We start from the raw sequence: 21,814 nt of genomic DNA, 5'->3' as shown, positions 1-21,814 counted from the left end.
ATGACCTGCAGGACAGAGAAAACCCAAACATCCACTGGGTCAGTCCTGCTGATGGACCTGGGATATCCTTTCTAGTGCAGAGACCCTTCCCTTGGTGGTGAGGGAACAAAAAACTTGGTAAGCTCAAATTAAATTTCAATAATTTATTTTTATTAAATAATTTTAAGTACAGTCCAAGAGCTATTAAAAATCACAGAATAGTTTGACTTAACGATAGCTCCAACCCCTGTTTATGGAAGGGACCCCTTCTGCTACACCAAGTTGCTCAAAGTACTGTCCAACCTGACCATGAACACTTCCAGGGATGTGGCATCCACAGCTTCTCTGGGCAACCTGACTCACCACCCTCTCAGGGAAGAATTTCTTCCCAATGTCCAATCTAAACCTACACTCTTTCAGTTTAAAGCCATTTCCCCTTTGTTCTGTCACTCCATGTTCTTGTCACAAATCCCTCTCCAGCTCTGTGGGAGCCCCTTGAGGCACTGGAAGGGGCTCTAAGGTTTCCCTGGAAACTTCTCCAGGATGAATAACCCCACCTCTCTCAGCCTGAGAGAGCCTAATGTCAGAATTTAATACTCATTGAGTATTTAATGGTAACAATTAGCAAAAATTTCTTTAAATAAATGCTAATTAGCTAGATAAGCAGATGACTTTAATAAAGTCGGTGTGGCACAAGCAGCCCATGAACTGACTCCATGCAGCTTGCAATTGTGTAATCCTGTCATGGCCTCACTTCCAATCTTTAGTCCGAGCCCACGAGCAGTGGCTTTGCTCTGGGCAGTTTAGAGGGATATTTGAGGAAGGGATCACCGAGCAGAACCGTGTCTCACTGGCAGCTGAGCCGCTGACTGCGCGTGGTCACAGCCGCTCTGACTCAGGAGCGAGTCTCAGAGCCGCAGCTTGATCCCGCAGGGATAAGCCAGCTCTGTTCACCTCAGGAGACTCAGCACTATTTTGTAACAAGACTGTCCACCCCACTGTGCCACTGCCTCCAAAACATGCAGGTCTGTGGTGCCTTTAGCATTTCAGATAAGGACAGATCTTGTCCCTTCCTGGTGCACAGTGAGTGCAAGTGCTCATCCTGCCCCAGAGCTGACTACAGCCACAGCCTGCATGAGTTACTGGGTGCTGACCTAGAGAAGTCTTTGGGATCGTTCCAGCCCTTCCAACACCATACTAGCAGACAGAGTAACTTCAGGGCAGGCTTCCTATGGGCACGGAATGCCCTGCTTCTCTCCAGGCTGCTTCCCGGTAAAGAAGGGAAGCACACGATGTGCTCGGCTAGTTTGGCTACAGAGACAGCTGCAAGCTTGCAGGCACATGTACATGCAGATTCCCACTCCCCACTTGGATGCCTCATCACTAGGAGAGCAACACAACACAAACAGCAATCAGAAGAGGACAGCAATTTCCAGCCTTTCCTGGAAGGGTCTGGGTCCAGCAGCTCCACCTCTATGCTGTGCAGTTTGCCCCTCTGATACGTGCAGGGGCAAAGGCAGTGAGAAAGAATCAGTCAAGCCATAAAGTCCCTAAGCTTCATCCTTTTGAGATACTTTCCATCCTGAGAAATGCAGTAGAAATATCAGCAATGGCTGCATGAACAGGGGCGCAGCTTTCCCTTCACACTGGCCACAGCAGTAGCCAGACCCCTGAGAAGATTCAAAGAAATAAACTTCTCTGAAGCAAACAGCACAAACTACAAGCCACAAGCACCAAGCTGAGAGCAGCACCATGGAAAAGGAAACAAATACTTCAGTCTGCTGAAGAGCCACACTCACTGACACCAACAGCAGAGCTGCAAGAAGGCAGGAGCCCAGGCAAAGGTGATGATGTACCACAGCTACAGCCTTTGTGTCCTGCCTGGTGGCAATGTGAGTGGCAGCCCCAGGGTTAGAACTCCATGGACCTGACACCAGGATGAACAAATAGGGTTTGGGGTTTTTTTTACACCATTTCTTTGCCCTTCAGACCACTCTGTGAGAAGGGCTTCTGGGGCCAGAGATCACACAGATGGTGCCTTTGGGGACAGCAGCATTTCTGCTCAGCCAAAAGCACCCCGATTCCACTCAAGCTCAAAACTGTGGTTTGAGCTCAGGTCCTTCCTGGTGGTCAAAGTGGGCTTGGGCTGCCTGGTCTGTGCTGCCCACACCATACCTCCCCCATCCCCAGATCCAGTTTTGATGCTGGAGCTCCAAAGCCTCATGGAAAGGACACTGGGCACTGCCAAGAAGGCAGCAAAGTGGGATGAGACTCCCAGATTTCTGCCACACTGCTGGAGAAGGAATGAGATGCTGACCCCTGATCACAGAGGCCTTGCAGTGCTTTGACCATGGCAGAAGCCTGTTGCACCAAATGAGGAGAGGACAGTACCATTCACTAGAAAAATATATATTTACCATCTGTGTTTTGCTCAGGAGAGAACATCTCATGACAAGGGGCCCAGCTGAAGTCATGCAATTGACAGGTGCCAGCATGTCACCACCTGCATCATGAAAGGGGTGGCAGACCAGACCTCCATGGAGGACCCTCATGTGCTGCAGGGGCAGGAGGAGGGGTTTGAGGTGCTGCTTTCACCTCAAGCCCCACTGCTCTGCACTGCTGTGTTGCTCAGATTACATCAGCAGAGCCTGTGGTCACCCCACCATCCCCACCACCACGGTGCGGTCAGGCTTCCACTTCTGGGACACCCCTCATGGCACTGCTGCTTCTGGCATGTTGGGATGAGTTAAATAAAGGGGTTGGGGAGCATTTTCTGGGATGGGAGTGGTCGATAACACAAAATGAGCACAGCACCTGTTCCAGCCCAGCTAGCCGGCAGTGCCTGTGGTACAGCAGTCACAGTGCTGGGCAGGGTGGCCAGCCGTGGCTCAGGGGGAGCAGTTGTTCACACTACTCATTCCCACTGTGGTGTCATGCCATGACTCAGGCACCTCCTTAACACCCACCCACCAGCTGTCCCCACCAGGGCCGTGACACCACGTGGAGCAGCAGGTCCCAGTATCTTCTCAGGTAGCAAGTAGTGAGTTCCAACAGGGTCTTCAGCACGCTATGTTTTGAGTTTGTCAGGGGTTTTTGTAAGGAGAATATGTGCAATTCTCTTCAGGCTGATGCAGTACAGTGCTTTCCAGGTGTCTGCTTTCAAGCCTTTACCAGTTGCTTGAACCCCCTCCTGCTGGGAAACTCAAACATGGTTTCTCAATGGGTTTTGTGGTGCCACTGTGCCCAGGCAGCACTCACCCCTCACATATCCGTGTGTGTGTGTGAAGGGGCTGCCAGCCATGCTCCATTTCAAAGCTTAAACAAGCCGAAGAAAGTCTTGGATTCCTCAAAATTAACCAGAGCGATTTTGGAGACGTTGACATGCAAACTGTCCATCTTCCTGAGCTTGAAGAGAGCCCCCAGGTAGCTGTTCCGGGCCCACATCCTCTGCCCTGTGCAGTAGTTGATGCCTTTGTCCTCCATGAGCACGAGGCTGCCCGGAGAGTTTGGGTTTCTCTTGTACACGACGTGGGACAGGACCTGGCTGTCACAGGCGCTGCTGCGGAAGAGGACATTGGAGTACACAAAGTACAGCCCAGGCTCGTTGATGACCAGCCCCCGGTTGTGGTACTGGACACCACTGGTGTAGGCATGGCCAGAGATGGGCTCCCACTCCAGAGGGAGGTCCCGCTGGGCTGGGTTCCCTGGAAGCCAAAACAAGACAAAAAGAAGGTGGTAAGTACATCCAGTTGAGTGTTTTTTCCTCAGGTCACACCCCATGTCACAACAAGGCAACCGTTCTCCGAGCCTTGTCTGCAGTGCGGAAAGTCCTTCCCGACCTCACACCTCACCAACACCAGCCCCCAGTGACAGCTCCTGTCCTCCACACCCCAAAGCCAAGCCAAAACCAGGCCTCACTGAGAAGCATAACTGAGGGGGAGGGTTTTATCTGTGGAGCAACACTCTACTGTCAGAGCAGATGTGTTACCCAAGGAAAATAGGAAAGCCTTGTGAGGTGGGCTCCGCCCAACTACAGCCATGCCACCCCCTCATCCCATCACACCTGCCCATTCCCCCCTGCTCCCACCTCCTGCTGCTCCCTCACCTGTTAGATGGGCTGCCTTCCTCGCTTCCTTTTGCAGTGACTGCTCCTTCTGCCCTGCACAAAGATAGGGAAGACATTGGCCACGTGCTCCATGGAAAAGTCAGCCCAGTGGGAGAGCTAGCCACAAAGCTGACACCTGAGATCCATCCCACCGGCCAGGCAGACCTTGTCCTCAGGAAGGCAGAGCACAGCTGGGAAAATCTGCCTTCCCTGGAGGGCTGAGTTCCCTTTGGAGAGATGGGCCAGTTCCAGTGACTCAGTATCTGGATCCCATCCCACTCCATCCTTCACTTTTCCTCAACATCTACTTCATGTTCTCTAATTTTGGAAGCAGCCTGTTCTTTTATCAAGCCAATTAAATTTTCCTCTCTGCTCCCCCTTCTCCTTTACACTATTTCCCTGTTTCTATTTATTTATCCAGCCCCCTCAAGAAATTCAGGGTTATTATTTATGTTCAGCTTTTGCTAAAGAAGCCTGTGATCAGAGCACTGAGCATCCAGTTCAAATGTCAGCTCCCCTTCCCCTAAAGGGGAAAATTTATTGATATAGGAGTTGATGAGAACCAGGACTGCCCTTTCCCAAGAATTTTGCTATTTCAAATTTGTTTTGATTCAGTATCAGAACAAATTTGAAAATAAATTAACTTTTCTAATAACCAAAATCCACCAGGGGGGAAAAAATAAAACTTTTCAGATCTAGAAAAAACTGTCAAGAGAGCTGAAAATTTCTTTCTGACTTGGCCGTTTTTTGTAAAGGGTATCCTCACTTATAACATTAACATGGAATGCAAAAGAGAAGCAATAGTTTGGAAGTTCAAAACACAACTTTTAAATTGGTCCACTCAAATTGAAACCCTGGGTTTTTTCCTAAATGAAATCTAGAAAAATTGGCAGGTTCTTGTGGGAAGTTTCAATTTCACTGGGTTCCTCCTCCAGGCACAGACTCACCCGTGAGTTTCTCTGAAGCTGGAGGGATGTGCTCAGCGCTGGCAGACTGTCAAAAGAGAAGAGGGACACTGGCTTAGACTGAGAGCAAGGACTGTCTTTGACAGTGGCTAATTCTGGATGCCCATGGGGAGCTGCGAAGTGCTAAGAAATACACAGGGAGAGACCTGGCAGCACTCAGCAACATAAAGAAATCCAGATAAATCAGTCACCGACCGAGCAGTCCCGTACAGGAACAAGCAACCCCCTTCCTCTGTCACAGCAGACACTGAAATGCCACCATCCTGCCCCTTGGGGAGCTCTGCACCACCTGAGCATCTCAGACACGATTCCAAGTGTTTCTTTTTCCCTGTTTCCCCAGGGACCTGTGACCAGCCAGGCAGACCTCACCTCTCTGAGTTCATCCAGTTCCTTCTCCAGGTGAAAAATCTTAAACATGCACAGCCCCACTCCAGTGAAGGCCACCAGGATCAGCAAGAACATCACGAGGAAGCCGACGCTTCTCCTTCCCCTGTTGTTCCGTGGCTTTCTCCTCCGGTCGGGTACCGGTGGTGGGAAAGGACCCACGGGGGGTGCCGGGGAGCAGGAAGCACCTGCATCAGCACAGCCGTCCACCCAAAAGATCTGGGGGTACACGTAGTTCAAGTTCTGCTGCATGGCCGGGAGCGGGATGGGCTGGACATGCCTGGTGCGCTCTTCCCTGTGGCACCCGAAACCTGCCGGGCTTGGCCCAGCCTGAGCCCTGGGGACAGCCCCAGCTTTGCCCTGGCACGGCTGCATCCCTGCAGCGGCGGACACCCAGCTCGGATGCTGCGACTCTGAGAGCCTCAAGCATCAAAAGCCTCACGCATCAACATCAAACCGCCTTCCGGCCCGGGCTGGCGGGTCACGACCCCCCCGCTCCTCCCACAGCTCCGTCTCGGGACACGCGGGGGCTGCGCTGCCGCCCGGGGCTCAGCAATCCAACACCCTGAACAGCATCCCCAAAGGATACGGGCGGCTGCTTTCCCACTGCCCGTCCTGGACCGCGAGCAGAGCGAAAGGAACGACAAACTCTCTGGCATCCTGCACCGCAAGGGAGAGACAGAGCTGAGGACTCCTGCCCACAGCAGGAGGATGAAGAACCAATCCCAAGTGGGATGCTAAGGAATCGCTTCGTTCCTTACCTGTCCGTTGTGCATCCCCCCCTTTCCTCGGCAGCTCCGCAGGGCATGGATCCCGGGGCACGGAACACAGGCGCTGTCCTGCCGTGATAAAAACCTCAGTGAGTAGAGGAAGCCACTGTGAGTGCTGCAGCCTGAGCAGAGCTGGCCCAGCATGAACAGCCCAGGCAGAGCCAGCTCAGGGGGCTGCCCTCCTCCCTTCCAAGGAAGAACCCAGAATCCAGACCGTGCTGCAAGGGCCAGCACTTTTAAGAGCTCATTACAATATCCTAATGAAGAGACACAGGGACATTTCCGTTTCTCAGTTTCCATTCCTCGTTTACTGCAGATTTCTAAGCAGTGACAGTGAGATTGACCCACAGATTTACAGGTGCACACAAGTGATTATAAACAATTTTTCTTGCATTTTACAGCCCCGTGTTGAAGTGTGTATTTGTATGGAGTGGTGTTAAAAAAGAAGGAAATGCTTAACACGAGCAAACTAGAGATTTGTCTCCTGTGGCTGAAGGAAGCAATCACAATATGCAGGCTTTGATCTTGAACATCAAAACTGGGATCTGAAAAGAGCACATTTGAACAACCTATGTACACTTGTTTCTCTGAAGCAAGGGCTCAGCTTTGCCTGCAACCATAGCAATAAATCAGACATGCTGACAAAGTCTTGCCTACACCACCAGACATCCCACTGCTTTTTGAAGACATTCACCAGCCCTTTGCTGCAGCAGTGCTCCACAGCAGGGGTTTCATCTGGCTCTTCCTCACACTTCTGGTTTTAAAAGAGACAAAGGCAACATAAATCCAACTCTAACAAGTTCAAGCTTGGTCATGCCTACCCTGGCTCAGTCATCCTCTCTGTATCCCAGAACGGCATTCCCCAGCCACCCAAGGACAGGTCCCCATCCACTCCCACAGCCGTTACAAGAGAGGGTCACACAATGGCTTTGCCCGGAGAGGATCCACTCCCAAGTTTTTCCCGACACTGTGTTTAATGCCAACAGCTTATTGAGGTGGGATTGAGGACACAGTAGCAGTTTCCCTTAAATGTCACAAGTGTTCTTACTTCTAACCCACTGCTTCCTATTATCACAAAGATGCTTTTTTAATGGGTGGGTGAGAGGGAAAGAAAAGGAAACCAACTGAAGCAATTTCAGCTGCACCTTCTCTTTTGGATGCCCAGATCAAGAGCCTGCTAATACCACATGTTGTGGCAAACCAAAGATTGGGGCTATTTTACCATCAAAAAATGCTTAGTGCACAACATGCTTTCAGGGACCTCTTCCTCTGCTGTCACGCTCCATTTTCCTGTCACCACCTGCAGACACCACCAAGATGACACACACTGACTGGAAGATGGTGTCAGGCAGAGCTATGTCTGCATAGCACATCAGGATCAGAGTCACAGGATGGCTGGGGTTGGAAGGGACCTGTGGAGATCCTCTGGTCCAAAAAAAAGCAGGTTCTGGTGACTGCAGGCTGTGTGTTCTGCTGGCTTCCTGCTGCTCAAGTGACACAGGATATTAACAGGGCTACTGAAATAATGGCAGGACAATTTGCTGTAGTCACATGAATTTTGCTAAAGGCCTAGAGTCAGAATTTAGACAAGGCTGAGCCCTCCTAAAATGTGGGACAAGGACAACTGGGCAGGAAAACAGGGCATAAGAAGGACAAAAGGGGTGACAGATTTGCCTCCACCACCCTATCCCGCTCTTGAACCAGTCTGTACACTCTGTTTCCAGCAGCCCTAATATGTCATTTGAACAGGAAGGAAGGAATATTTTCCAATGGAAACACCTTCCATAGCCCTTACCAGAGAATTGTTCCCCTTTGCCAAAACCAACAAAAACCATTACAGACTGAAAAAGAGGATTTGCTCAGAACACTCTCCATCCCCAATTCACCCTCTCCCAGAGAGGTGGGAGCTCTTACTAACAAGACACATAATTATGCTGAAGCTGATGGCAGAGAATCAGCCAGCAGCTAAGAATTTGTACCACCACGATTTAGGGACAAAAGGATGACCTGCCTGAAATACCCCAAAGAAAACAGGACTTGAATGATCCAGATCTAATACTTGGCAGAAAATAAAACCTGAAACTTAAAACAAATACTGAAGTGTGAACCTCTGTGTAGGAGAGGCTCTCACCATGTTTTGGACAGAGTCTCTCTGGAAGCAATTAACAAATCTTTCCTCTCACACTAATGATTAGTGGAAATGCTAAAAAGCAACTCTTGAAAGCCAACAGGGCTGCAGAAATTACACCCAAGAGCAGCTGAGAAAGTTGAGGATCATTCTCATTCAAAACCACAGGATTCAAAATAATGAGGACAGCGAATTCAATCAGAAGAAAACAAGGCAAGAAACAAAGACTGCAGATCGAGCTCTTTGGGTAGAAGACAATGAATAAGAAAGAAAACAAGTCTGCAACTGAGAGGCTCCTCAGCTGGACACAAGCTTCCAGCCCATGGGCTCCCATGAGAGCTCACATACAGCACTAGGCAGCTACAGACACTCCTGGAACTCACTTCACAAGTCTTTGTTCAGCTTCAGAGAGGCTCTGGAAGAAGTTGCAGTAACTGTTGGACAGAGAAGAGGTTCAAATCTGTCTGTTCAAGAACAGATTGGCAGGGAGGGATGGATGGTGTGTGGAAAACCTATAAAGAGAGGGATTATTTCCAACAGCAGAGAGCTCTTAAATCTCACAGAATAAAAAGCTTCCCAAGGAGTCACTAAATGTGACAGAGTTTGGAAGAGATGGATTTTCAACTGAACATTGGTATGGATACTTGTGAAAGCTGCCTCCAAAGGGAGAGGACATTCATCTGCTGAAGCCTGAGAGGGGTGTGGAAGGCAACAGAACTCACCCAGCATTTGCAGTTAGCACTGACATCTTCATGTTGTTTTCTTTCTTACATGTTTTTTAACAGTTTGGTCTCTCAAATGATGGTGATGCTTTTTATTTCCTCAACTGCTGTCCTTGCTAGGAGCATTTGCAGCACATGTAAATGCCATGTTTTGGTGCCATGGCGGGGACATTCAGATATTCACACTCAAGAACAGGTTTTAAAGTCTACGGTTAACAGCCCTGGCCTGGCATTACAGTGTTCAGTATGTCCCTCTTCCAGTGAGCAAAGTGCTCTGTCCTCTCCTCCACCATGATCACAACAAGCAGGCAGCAGCCCTGAATTCAGCAAAAGAGGGCTCTGTCCTGAGGTGAGAGAGAATCCAAGGAACCAAAGCAGCTGAGAAAAAGAAGAATACTTAAAATATTACTCTGCTGCTTTCATTTCTTTGGTGCCCATAGTAAGTGCAGGGAAATGACGTATAGTGGTTATGAGGTAATGGGATCTATTCTGAGAAACACAAGCAGGTCACTTCATACTGTACAACAGCTTAGTAAGGGGACAAAATGGAACAAGGTGCTGTGGTCACTCACAAGTTGTGAGGAAGATCAAGAGAAGGTGGAGGTGTTGAGTTCCTGTCCCCCCAACTGGCAGTTGAGGGGAGGACAGGACATTCACAAGCCCTTCTGCAGGGTCCATGCCCTGTCCCAGCCTCTCAGCACAAAGCCAGCCTTGGCCCTGGAAAACACCAGCTGGCTCTGCTGGTCAGGGGGCCTAGTTGGTACTTGACAACTTTATTTCTTCTTGGGAGCAGCCATTCTCAGCCCATTCAAGACAAAAACTCTGACTGTGTCATTACAACTCGCAGAAGCTTCAGTAGCTGCTTCCAGTTATTTTTCCGGGAAAAGAGAAATAGCAGACAGGGATTCGTGTTTGCTGCGAGTTTGCAGAGGGCCCCGCAGCTGGACGGAGGCTCCAACCACATCTAACAAGGGAGAAAAACAAGCCTCAAGGTGGCAAACGTTTCTTTTCCATCTCTAAGTCCACAAGGTGCAGAGAGTTCACTTCCTCTCCGTTGCCTTCCAAAAGCCGCCCTGCTGCTGTGGAGTTAATGGCAACTCTAATGGAAAGCAGCAGAATAAGGGCCAGTTGCAGCTCCCAGGCCCTGTGTCCAATATGAGACAGCAAGAAGGCAGCAGAAGGCTCCTTGGAACCTTCTTTCAAACTTACTCTGCTTAAATTAGAGAAAGGATAAGTAAGAAAAGATTGGTGAGTTTAGGTACCCTTTTCCAACCTAACCTTTTATCTGAGCAAGCTCTTGGAAGAGATTCTTGTTGCACTGTCACAAAGCCCAGCAACATCTCCAGCAGCACCTGCTGCTGTTCCACACTCAGGGTTTCCAGGAGATGAGCCACACAGGGCCTGCCTACAGCACTTTGTGGTCAGGGCTCTACACTTTAATTGTTCCAAATGAAGTGGAACATGTTTGTACCTAATTAAGCAAAACCTGCTAAGCTGTTCCATCTCGTGCTGTAACTCGGCAAAAGCAGAAGCCACACAACACTTTAGACTTGAGCTCTCTACTTACATCACCACGCAGATGGTAGAGTTTGCATATTTAAAAAAGCCTGGATTTCCACTCTGATGCTTAATATATATAACCTAAACACCTTACTTTGGCAAACACAGCCAGCAACTCACACAAGGTGTGTGTTTGCACCTATCCATCCTCACATGGAAACCTCTGCATTAAAGATTTTTTTGACCTTGGGCTCAGGACCTGCCTGGACTGAAGGACACCATCCTCACTCCAGCATACACACTGGCTTCTTTACACCAATGGCTGTCCAACCTTAGTATGCAATATTGTAAGATTGTCCCTCCATGTAAGTATCCACACCACACAGGAATTTGAGATGTATAAACTGTCTTCATTAGAAACTACTATCCCTACACAAAATCCATAACCAATTTAAGAGACTTGATTCTAAAAAATTCTAATTTTGAAAGCCAGATTGTGTGACATTAATAAAACTGCAAGTAGAAAATGACTCAAGACCCCACATGAAAGGAAAACATTAAGCAGTAATAACCTGATGATAAGAGAACTTTTTTTTTTAAAGTGGTTAGATCACTAAAAGCTTCCACCAGCAGCAGGTGGATTCAGTCTCCAGTCTCCTGCCAGAACACGTTCTCAAGTCTGCAAAAGCATAATTGGCCCTTGTAGGTTCCTTCAGATGTGTTATTCCCATGGCACACTTCCCACATGTTCATTACAGGACAAGCTTTATCACTGGTATTTTTCCACACAATGCATCAACTCCTTAGACCTAAGTCATGCCCAGTTTTTAAAATGTATAAAGAGAGCAGGGTATTAAGAGACCAGTTTAGAATGCATTTGGTTTCACATCTGGAATTGTTAACTTGGAAATCTAAACATGTGCTTAGGATTTCAACATGCAGTCTCATTTATCAGCATAGTGTAGATCTGAGAGTCTTTAGTTCACAGAGAGTCAACATGGGCTGTTTTAGAATTCAGTCACATCCAGCTTCAGGTGATTCTTACCAAAGAGAAAAGCCCAGTGGTTGCCTGGGCAATAAAAGTACACATTTCTTACACACGCTCCCCCCCAAAAACACCCAACACTCTCCTCCCTCAGCAAACTCCACATTCAATTATATTTTTAAATCACAGTGCTATGATGAAGCAGAGTCCTGAGACACTCAAGTGAGAACTCAGTGCTGGGGAAGTCTCCTCTGACCAGCAGATACTGGCCAGCCTGTGAATTTGGCATTTTGGCTGCACACAGTCCTGCTGTGCTTGATAGAAATAAGTTAGAGGGGGAGGGACCAGTAAGGGGCAAACTTGAAGCTGAAAACTCTGGTTTGAGATAATGACCTCTAACTTTCCTTTCACGGTCTTTTTTTATCCTTCACAAGCCTTAGCTCTGAGTACCAAGAGGTCACTTCATGCAGTCCTCCTCACAGAAAGCCACCACATGCAGGGATCCCCCAGGGCAAGGTATGAACTGACCCTGCTGGAAACCTTTCCAGCAGTGTCACAGGGCCACAGTTCCTGACCTTTCAGACAAAGCACCACTCAGCCTTCAGAATCCATTCCCCCACACTTTTCTTTTTCTAAACAGAATAACACATCCAGGCTGATAAGTTTATGAACTCCTTACTACAGCCCAAAGGATCCCAAGTCCTAGCCCTGGACTGAAATTTAAAGACTAGTCCTTCTCAAAGAACGTAACCCACAAGTTTCATTTTCAAAGAAAAAAATGCCAGTAAATGAAAGACAAAGTGTTCAGATTTATTTGGAAATTCACAGTTTCTAATGGCACTACAGCTCTGTAGTTACATACTCTTGCTCCACAACATTGGATGCTGCACTCTGGTGGTATGAATTATCTTCATCCAGGTTTGACACCCTTCTGAATTCATGTTCAACACGTCTGGTTCATGTGCTCTGACTGGCTAATTGTGCAGATCAACTCTTAAGAGTACATCACTTTAAAGTATTCATAAACTAACAAGAAAGCAGCAAAAAAACAAAGGCTTTAAATAAGTCACATGACGTACAATACCCAGGAAAGGCATTAGATCTATTAAAAAGGGTACCACTAAAAGTGCTCAATAAGTTAACTTATTTTGTACAATGTGAACCTGTAACACCTGTCGAAAAGAATAACCTTTTGTTCCACTCACTCAGAACCACACTCAACAGTTTAGCAACCACACATCCTATAGTATCCAAATATACAGTCACAGTCAAAATAAAAAACACTTGAGTATGAAATACCAACCATACCAACACTGCACATTGGTTAGCCAATACAAAAGCAAACGTTATGGAAACACCCACTGTGAACCAGCCCGACAGCTGCAGCTCCCAGGCTTTGCAAGCTCAACACAGCCACCAGAGCAGGCTCTGAGAATGCACCCTCACATTCTTCAGCTGAGCTTTCCCTGAGCTCAGCACAACAGTGAGCATTCCTCATCCACTTCCTCCAGAGAACTGCAGCAGGCCATGCAGGTGACAAATGCATTCCTCAGCCTCAGATTCCATCGCGCACAGGAAATCCTGAAGAGCCACCGTCACTGATTTCGCACATCAGACTAAGCTCCGATTGTGACTGAAGGTGCAAATAACACAGTTGCCATCCCTCATGAGAGATTTTCCTCAACAGAGTTTGCACAACAAGAATCTAGTCAGGCAAGTCCATCTATTGGTATTTTTACAGTATCCAGTCCACATTACTAAGTCCAGCTGAAGGCTGACACATGTCCCTTTACAGCACTGTAGTGTTGCATCTTCAAAAAAAGCTAGAGAAATTACAAAATAAATCAAATGACAAACAATTGTATCTCCCCTCTTCCAGTGGCATTATAAATAGACAAAAGGCACATAAATATGGGAAGGTGCAAGAAATAGGAACAAAGCTAAAGGAAGAGGATTAGGCTTTTATCCCTATTCCACCCAACAAACTGGGTTTCAAAAAATCTCTGCCCCAAGAACTGTGAAAAAAAACCTTTATAAAATGAACCCTGCCCTCCCTCCCCCCAAGCTGTTCTCATAGGAAATTATCAGCCTTGTAAAGCTGCAGCTTATAGCCAAGATTGACACAATCCCATCTATTTAAAAAGGCAGAAACCAAATTTCTGAATACTTTCCAATGAGTTGAGTTCTTCGTCTCCCACTATCCTTCCACAGAATACCACAGACTGTTCTCAAACGAACAAACACTCTCCTGTTTGACAAGTTCAGCTAGGTTTAGATGTGTCCAGAAACTGTTGTGACACCAAGTGTTCCCACTGTTATATCTTTGTTTCCTTTGATTATGTCATGCAGACTTGGCATTGACCCCGACTTAGTCTGTATTAGAGTGTTTATGAGCTTCCCTTGGTCTGAAACTTTCGACCGTCTTCGTTTTATAGCCCTCTTCTCAGTTTTTGTCTTTTGGGTCTGCCCGTTGCACAGACTCGTACACGCTGAAATGCCACAAAAATAGGACTCCTCAGACTGCGACGATGTTTCAGAGCTTCCTTCGGATGGAGGGCCCTTATAGGAAGAGTGATAAACCTCCCCAATGTTAGAGAAGTCCCTCTGGTTTGTGAAGGGCTTCCTTCCTTTGATCTCCCCGTTGGCTATTGGGTGCAGAGGCTCTGTTGCCGGCTTAATAGTCTCTGGTTTTTCACTTTTGTACTTGCAACGCTTCTTCTGAAACCACAAGTGAAAAAAGAAACAGTGAAGTTCTGGAAGTCAAGCAGAGCATCCAGGCCAAGCCTAGGAACCAGCAGGGAGAGCAGCTGAGATGTGCACCACCTGCCAGCAGGAACACCTCAGCCCCACTAGTTCCCTCCCCACAGCACAGTACCTTTTTCTCTGGGGAAAACTTCAGGGGCTCCACAATGTACAGATCCTCTGGATCCACTGTAAGAGAGGGAACACACACTTAGCAGTCCTGACACTGCCAGTTCTAGAGCAACACAATCCCAACTAAACAGCAGCACAACAAAATACTCCACTTATCAGGCACTTTTTTTCCCTCCCTCTGTTTTTAAGTTAAGGGGGACACAACACAAACACTGAAAGTAAAGTCAGCACACACAGAAATTCCCCTGTGCTGTCATGGCAGCTGTCAGTGACACACACAAACACTCGGCTTTCTGATAGATATGGCCATGGGAGAAGTACAGAGAACATCCTTTGGGGAAAAGGAGCAGGAGTCAGCAAAAGTTGAAGTCTAGGAAACCAAACTGCTACCAGTGTAACAGTGTTTCATGTGCAGCCTGCCCCTGACAACACAGATGTGCACTTGCCAACGAGGCAGATGTTCAGACTGACATGAGACCACAGCAGGGGAGAATTTGGGAAAAGTGTAGTTTTGAAAAAAAATAGTTGGTGTTCACTGCATCACATTCCCAACTCAAGTTTTAATGCAGTTTTATTCACAGTACAATAATCTGTGAGGCAAGTTTGCTGCAGCCTGAAGAGCTGTGTCAGCAGCATTCTTGGTAGTTACTATGATCTGCAACACTTGGTTTTGCACGACACTCCTAAGAAATCAAAATCAGTTGTCCCAAGTCTACTATGAATACTGAAAAGACCAGATCATTCCTCATACCTAAGCCAAGATAAATGGTCTAAATTTTCTTACTGCAGTTGCTAAATTTGAATCCTAAATACCTGCCAAGTTTAAAACATAGCTATCAGGACTTCCCACATCTGGCATTTACAAGAACAAAAAAAAAAAAAAAAGCTACTTTCTGCAAGCTTTGCAGACCTGAGTGCCTGCATTGACTGCTCCTAACCCCCAAAAAACATTTGCAGAGCAAAAAAAAAAACTGATGGCAAAAACCGCATTTAAGGTTTTAGCATAATTTAGCATAGTTCTGTGAGCAGTTGGTAACTTGTTCACAAACCACCTTGTCTTACAGAACACATACATGAACTACACACACATTGTGCAGCACTAAGAGCAACACCAGAGACCAGATGTATGATACAAATAATACCTTCTTTACCAGCTAGCTGAAAAGACTGTGATCTGACCAGTGGAAGGGAAGTTCTTCTTTTCAAATTCATATCATCATAGGAGGAAAAACACCTAGGAAATTCCAGAAAGCTTTTTAAACACATTTTTCTCGGGACTTTGTCATACACATTTCTCATTAAGAGGCATTCTTGGCAGAAAGACAGAACTATTTGCTGAGGCGCCCAAGAAAGCCTGGCAGATACAGTACTATGCTTGCAACAAGTTATCAAGGCATATTTGTTAACCATAGTAGCCCCAAAATGCTCCTAGGAGAGAGTTATGATCGATAGCTCTTTGCTATCAATTCTCAGTGTGCAGAAAGAAAACTCAGAATTAAAGCAGATGTGTCAGTACCAGCAGACTTAGGAAATAGAAAAAGCTGAAAGAATAATTAAGTTTTGAATATAAGTACCTTACCTTTTGGGGCTTGGGTAGTGATTGCTTTTGGGAATTTTTGAGAGGTAATCTTCACAGAACTGAGAAGGGCTCCTGCACCGCTGCACAAAAAGCACCAAGCCCAGAATGAGGCAGAGAACCAGCGAAATCACCAGGTAAGTCTGGCGATCAGAAACCTGCAGGGATTTGAGACAATCGTTGAAGACAGAACAACTCCATGATATTGCTATTCTTATGTTTTAAGCTTTAAAAGACAAATGCTATGTTCTCAACTCACTTTTCTTTAATTTCACTGAACTTGTTGACATTTGAGTAATTTTTCAGAGGTTTGATGCAGTCTATTGGCTGTGCAGCATTCAAGGAGTGAAGGCCAAATCCCATTAGCTGCTAACAGGACAAGATTTCCCTGTCTCCAGTACCAGCATAACTAGAGAAGCTGCCACTCCTTGCCAAGAGCATCCAAACCTCCCTGAAAGCAATACACTTCCCATAAGAAAACATGCTCAGAAAGTAACTTCTCTGGTTCACTGCTGACATGGATACAATACTATGGCAAATCTAAACTATGCTTTTTACCAGCTGACACTGCAGTACTTCACAGAATACAATTATAATCACTTGATTCAATGTTGTTTCACTAACCACAGCACTCATAAACAGGAGCTTAGCCAGTCAAGCATCAAAGGAGGAGTCTTACTAAGTGTGAGTTCAAGGAAGGTCTTTGGCAATAGGCACAAAATATAGAAGGTCATGTTTATGGTACTGCTTATTATTGAGATGCCAGGCAGGCAGAACATACACATTTGAGAAAAAACATTCCTATTATTGTTGCCAAGATTCCCCTAATCTCTAAAGATAACAATAGCCAGTGGGGAAAGGAGAAGGGTACCTTAGCTCAGACTACAATCACAGGGCCTAGTGGGTCTGCAGTAATTATTACCAATTTTGTTGTGCACAAGACAGCCCCAGTTATTCAAATTTGTAGCTAAAGTTGGCTGAAAGCAACACTACAGACAATTTAAAACCTTATTTGAGGACTCTGGTCTCTTCAAACAGAGATGTGTTTATGCATCTATTTCCTTTGAGTTCTCATGCCACACTGCTGAAGTGTGATTACCTCACGTTTTAGTTCCGCCACAGTCGCTGACAGGTTGGAAGCCAGCTGAGTCATGTTGGTGAGCTGTGCTTGCAACAGCTGGATTGCCTCTGTCTGACGCTGATCCTGTGGTGAACAGTCATAAGCATGCCATCAGTTGCCAGGTTCCCACTGTCTCATGCACTCATGGCTACCGAATTAGTGTTCTGTTTGACACAGCCAGGCACTCAGTAGCCACATGGCCTGTCCAGCGTTGTTTTCAACACAGTGTTCACGTAACATTTTCGTTTGTTAAGTAACATTTCCTAACGTTATGCCAGGTGCATTTCATTAGAGTGACTTCTGCTGTCCTCATCACAGGCAGAGTGAGCAGCCAGCTCCACAGTCACCGTCAGGAGGCCCCAGAAAACACATACAGCTGACCATGCAGAGCTCCAGTCTAAGGACTGATGTACAGCTGCTGTTCCAGGGCCAGGCAGCCAGTTAATGACAGGAGCCCAAACCAGCCAGGAACAACTCATTTGCAGCTAACAACTGCTCCCTGGGAAGAGCCCTAAGAGGACTCTAAATCCTATGAGAAGGGGAGACTAACCAAGAGGAGCACCTCAGACTGACCAGTGCTGATACTCTTCCAAAAAAACCCAAACCCAACCCAGAAAAGACAATACATGAAAGCTGCTATTTTCTTCATTGTTGATGGGTGAACAAACTACAGACCTAGGACTGCATTTCAGAAACTTTCAGATAATTTGAAAGATCAAGTCTGCTATGCCACTGTAGTGGGTTGAACCTGAGTTCAAGGTTTCTCACAATTTACAATTACATATTTACAATTTACATATTTAAACCACACGGAAAGGTGGGAATTCTTTTTGTTCCAGCTTGCCTGCTGGAAGGTAGGGGGCCTCAGAGCCTCCGGGCCCCACTGGGGCCCCTGCCCCCCCCCCTCCCTTTTCCCAACTCCGCAGCACGGACCCTGGGTTGCTGGGGGGGAACTATCCCAGAGCCACAGGCAGCTAAAACCAGCCATGGACTGCCACACAGCTAAACCCATCCAGCACGGCCTCTTGGGACCAGCGGGTCCTTATCCTCTCCTCTCCATGTGGAGCTGGCAGAGCCAATGGGAGCTGGCAGAGCCTCCTGTCTGCAGCCAGCACACTTCGTGCTGAACTGAAGATGACACCATGCAGCCAGCAGCACAAAGGGAACGAGGCTTTCTCCACCATAAAGCCTGAACAAGGACACTTTTCAACATGGTGGTTTCAGAGCCAGAGAGAAAGAGAAAGTGAGTTGTGCGATACAAAGCTGAACATGGCGACAGGAGAAAAGAGGGCAGTGCCACGATTCTCGTGCGTAGCTTAAAAAAACTTCTTACATGCTGTGGTAAGAAACTGTAATACCACAAATTGTTTGTCTCTTTGATCCATTTGAAGTAGATGGGGGGATGGAGAACTCATGTGTGGCCCATAAAGATTGTTAGGAGTGCCTATGCCAGGCTACATAGAAGCATTGAGAGGCTTTTAGAGACTTGTGGCAAAGAAAGCCTTTGTGTTCAGGTCAAAATAACTCATCCTTAAAAAGATTAATAACCCCGTGTGATAGCCTATGTTTGTCAGTGTGAAGGAACTGTGAGATTTTTCATGGAAGAGATGTTTTACACCACAGCAGATTGTTTCTTTCCGGGCGGGTCTGCTGTTGGTGGCAGTTTGGGAACCATGCGAAGCAGAAAAAAACCCCTTTTTTCCTTAAGCATAAGAAAGAGACTTATCAAGAACTGCAACACTGACTAAAATCCCATGTTCTGTTGTCCTTTGTGCGAGTTGGGTAAAGGGAAGAAAGTGCTGGAAAGGGGGGAAGAGGTTTGCTTTAATTTCTTGCTGTTTCTTTTTACTTTTAATTCTATTAGTAATAAAACTCTTTCTTTGTATTGCAGCCGTTTAAGTTTGAACCTGTTTTGCCTCGCAGCTCTCTAGTTTTCCTCAATATTTTCTTATTTTCCCCTTACGAAAAGAACAGATTTTGCGTGCTTGACACTTAGCTGCGTCAAACCACAACAGCCACATGCACAGCTGCTTTAGTGAATGTTTAGCACAGCAGTTACTGCTTTATTTCATAGCTGCTCAGGAAAGCCAGGATGGCAGAGCAGGGAAAAAACACATTTTAAAGAATGAATTAAAGCTTTTATTACATTACTACACCTTTAAATGCAAATTTGGCCTAAGCCATTACTGTACCCCTCTGCCTTTCTACAGGTTCAGTATCTTCAGCAGCAGAGGGAAATTGTCAATCCATAATTTAAATTAGTTTTGAAAAACCAACCAAGTTAAAAAATTTGTTTTGAGTGCAGTCACAACCAAGAAACAAGGGTTGGAACTGACCTGGATAACTTTTTCATTGACAAAGACATTGAAGAGTTTTAGCCATTACCAGCTGACAACTGATCTTTTCTTCAAGTACAAAATCAGAAAAAATAGCTTTATTCTAAAACAATGGGGAGCACATCTAAAAATCTTATTATGGAGAAAAATAGGGAACCATGGAACAGATGCTTTTAAAAGGCATATATAGAGCTCAACTGAAAGAGGATTTCTGCACCTCTGTGCAACTTTCCATTAAAAGTAAGCCTTCCTAATTAGGAAAAGACTTAAGTACTCCAAACAAACCATACCTGCTCTTCTGCTATTCTTGAGGTGTTCTGAAGTTTTATTATTGTTTTATTGAAAGCCTTCTGCATTTCTTCCATTTGTTTTCGGTACCTAAAACAGAAAGTGTTTAAGGCTGAAATACTAGTGCACAAAACTCCTCAGCTTAGACTTGTCTTCAGAAAACATAACTATGCCAGCAAAAAACCTTCCCTTTGCCCAAAGAGCTTTATTTAAACATCAAGTGGTATCTGCTTTTAAATCTCACAAATAGAAAAGATGTGTCTTTTTCTATGGTTGTGGGGTGTTTTTCCCTCTCCCCCCCCCCCCCCAAAGTTATGGTCAAATCTATTTCAACACATTCAAGCTTAGTGCCAATTTACTGAATTCACTTTGCGCAGTAAATATAACTGTGAGCCCCCTCCTTGGAACCATTTCTGAAATGGGTACATTTCCCCACTCGCCTGTGGCTAAGGAACACCACAGATAAACACTAATACACAGATACATCCTTCACAAAAAGCTCTTGGTTCCCTCTCCACAGTCACTTATGCAACCAGAGTTATTACAGATAACAGGGTACTTTAAGTGGAAACAATTAAATTTAAAAGGCATTGTAGGTCTGTGACATTCAGTTCAACAGTAACAGAAGGATGTGCCTTTTGTAGAATAAATTATGGGCAGGATTAGTGCCTACATCCTGACAAGACTTTATCCTTTTAAAAAACCCACAGCAATATTCCTCAAAATAAATTAAACGGGATTGTATCTGAAATACAAAGAGGGAAGCCCTGTCTCACATAGAGTAACTCCAACAGCCACCTAGGCCTGGGTCCTTTTCTCAGTTTTCCATAGAGCTTTACACTCTGATCTACACTCTGCCCAGCTTTCCCCTGTACTATTTTTCATAGGCTGGACTCCTACCAATCATTCTCAGACTCACCTCTGACTGAGTTCTTCCAAGTAGCGGCTGCTGAGGGACATGTTGACTTCCAGGGCCTTGATGCGATTGTTCAGGCGCATGAAGACTGACTCCTTTTGATTGGATCCATGAACAAGGTTCCCATTGGCATAGCCCAGGTCTGTGGAATTCTGCAGCTCAGCATAGAAATCTGTAGCTGTTCTCTGAGGTCCCCCCGAGACCGGAATCGCCATCAAAGCTTCTTCAGCTGCCTGATCGTCCTCCTTTGTCTCAGCAGATACTGGAGACTCGACAGGAGGCAAAACAGGTTTCTGCACTTCTGGAACGCTCTCCTTTCCTTCCACAGCATCGCTGGCTACTATGCCCACTGTGCTTTCAGGCTGCAGAACAGTCTCTGTAGGCTTTGAAATCACTGGAGTAGCAACAGTCTCTCTTGTGCTCATCTCCTTTACCTCAGTGGCCACACTGGTCTCAGGGCTTTCTTCTACAACTGAGCTCTCAGCCTTTTCTGTTTCAATGCTGAGCTCACGCACATCCACCTGGGGAGTTGCCCTTGGTGCTACCTGGCCTGAGTCTTCTTTTGCAGGCTCCAACACCATGTCTGTTGTGGGGGATGGCTTAACTCGAGAAGTAACTTCCAGGAGGAGGGACTGAGAGACAGTTTGAGGATGGCTTGGCTCCAGCTCAATGGACTCTGTGGTCTCATTACTGATCTCCTCATGGACTGCACTGAAGTCAACTGCAACAACAGACCCAGGGGGTTTCTCAGCTTTGCTGTCCAACTGCTCAGGCAGAGGCTCCCCTACTGCTGTCTGGGTAGATTCAGTCAGAGCTGGCTGTGGCTGCTGCACATCCACAGGGTAACGTGGCCTTTCCTCACCTCCAGTTTTACTGTGCTGCCGATGCATGGCTGCTGCAACTGAGCACCACTTAAACAGGTACTCTGAGAAGGTGGAAATACAGCACACTGCTGCCATGTCACAGCAGTACTTCTCTGTCTCCAGTTCAAACCATGCCAATGCTTCCTCTTCCTGGTCATCACTGGACAGCAAAGTTACTGTGGACTGGCTTGTATCTTCTTCATACTCTTGCACTAGCTGAACAATTGGGCTTTCTTTAGTCAAATCCACCATTAACTGCTCTTTCTCTATCTGTGGAATATCAGTTGTAACAAGTCTAGAACA

General features: G+C 46.4%; 2 protein-coding genes across 7 annotated transcripts in view; both read right to left on the bottom strand.

Annotated features, from left to right (window-relative positions):
• Positions 1 to 427: 427 nt before the first annotated feature.
• Positions 428 to 5,888, bottom strand: FASLG (Fas ligand). The gene is made up of 4 exons (XM_042029803.1): positions 5,419 to 5,888; positions 5,032 to 5,077; positions 4,085 to 4,138; positions 428 to 3,683 (listed from the first exon to the last, which is right to left on the bottom strand). Exons 1-4 carry the CDS (start codon positions 5,806 to 5,808, stop codon positions 3,289 to 3,291), a joined length of 885 nt encoding a protein of 294 aa, XP_041885737.1. The 5' UTR covers positions 5,809 to 5,888; the 3' UTR covers positions 428 to 3,288.
• Positions 5,889 to 12,327: 6,439 nt separating this feature from the next.
• The window catches only part of SUCO (SUN domain containing ossification factor), a 40,264-nt gene continuing 30,777 nt past the window's right edge, over positions 12,328 to 21,814 (bottom strand). For 5 of the 6 annotated variants that reach the window (XM_042029776.1, XM_042029779.1, XM_042029780.1 and 2 more), the window contains 7 exons: positions 20,652 to 21,806; positions 19,735 to 19,822; positions 17,088 to 17,192; positions 15,992 to 16,146; positions 15,555 to 15,646; positions 14,414 to 14,469; positions 12,328 to 14,256 (listed from right to left, as the gene is read on the bottom strand). In XM_042029776.1, coding sequence (XP_041885710.1) covers positions 13,810 to 14,256; positions 14,414 to 14,469; positions 15,555 to 15,646; positions 15,992 to 16,146; positions 17,088 to 17,192; positions 19,735 to 19,822; positions 20,652 to 21,806 — 2,098 coding nt within the window. In that variant the 3' untranslated portion in view covers positions 12,328 to 13,809. The remainder of the gene's footprint in view (positions 14,257 to 14,413; positions 14,470 to 15,554; positions 15,647 to 15,991; positions 16,147 to 17,087; positions 17,193 to 19,734; positions 19,823 to 20,651; positions 21,807 to 21,814) is intronic. The other variant, XM_042029777.1, reaches the window with a different exon arrangement.

Source organism: Corvus kubaryi, unplaced genomic scaffold (genome assembly GCF_017639235.1).
Source record: "Corvus kubaryi isolate FWS band 111438036 unplaced genomic scaffold, C.kubaryi_AGA036_p1.0 37334, whole genome shotgun sequence".
NCBI classification, from domain to species: Eukaryota; Metazoa; Chordata; class Aves; order Passeriformes; family Corvidae; genus Corvus; species Corvus kubaryi.
This window is presented reverse-complemented; position numbering and strand designations above follow the sequence as displayed.

Bases quoted from the DNA above. Each gene is read 5' to 3' on its own strand.
- FASLG (XM_042029803.1), bottom strand. From the start codon at position 5,808: ATGCAGCCGTGCCAGGGCAAAGCTGGGGCTGTCCCCAGGGCTCAGGCT. The intron at 4,139-5,031 runs GTGAGTCTGTGC...ATCTTTGTGCAG, and splicing joins AGCTTCAGAGAAACTCACGG to GGCAGAAGGAGCAGTCACTG. The intron at 3,684-4,084 runs GTGAGGGAGCAG...TTTGGCTTCCAG, and splicing joins GAAGGCAGCCCATCTAACAG to GGAACCCAGCCCAGCGGGAC.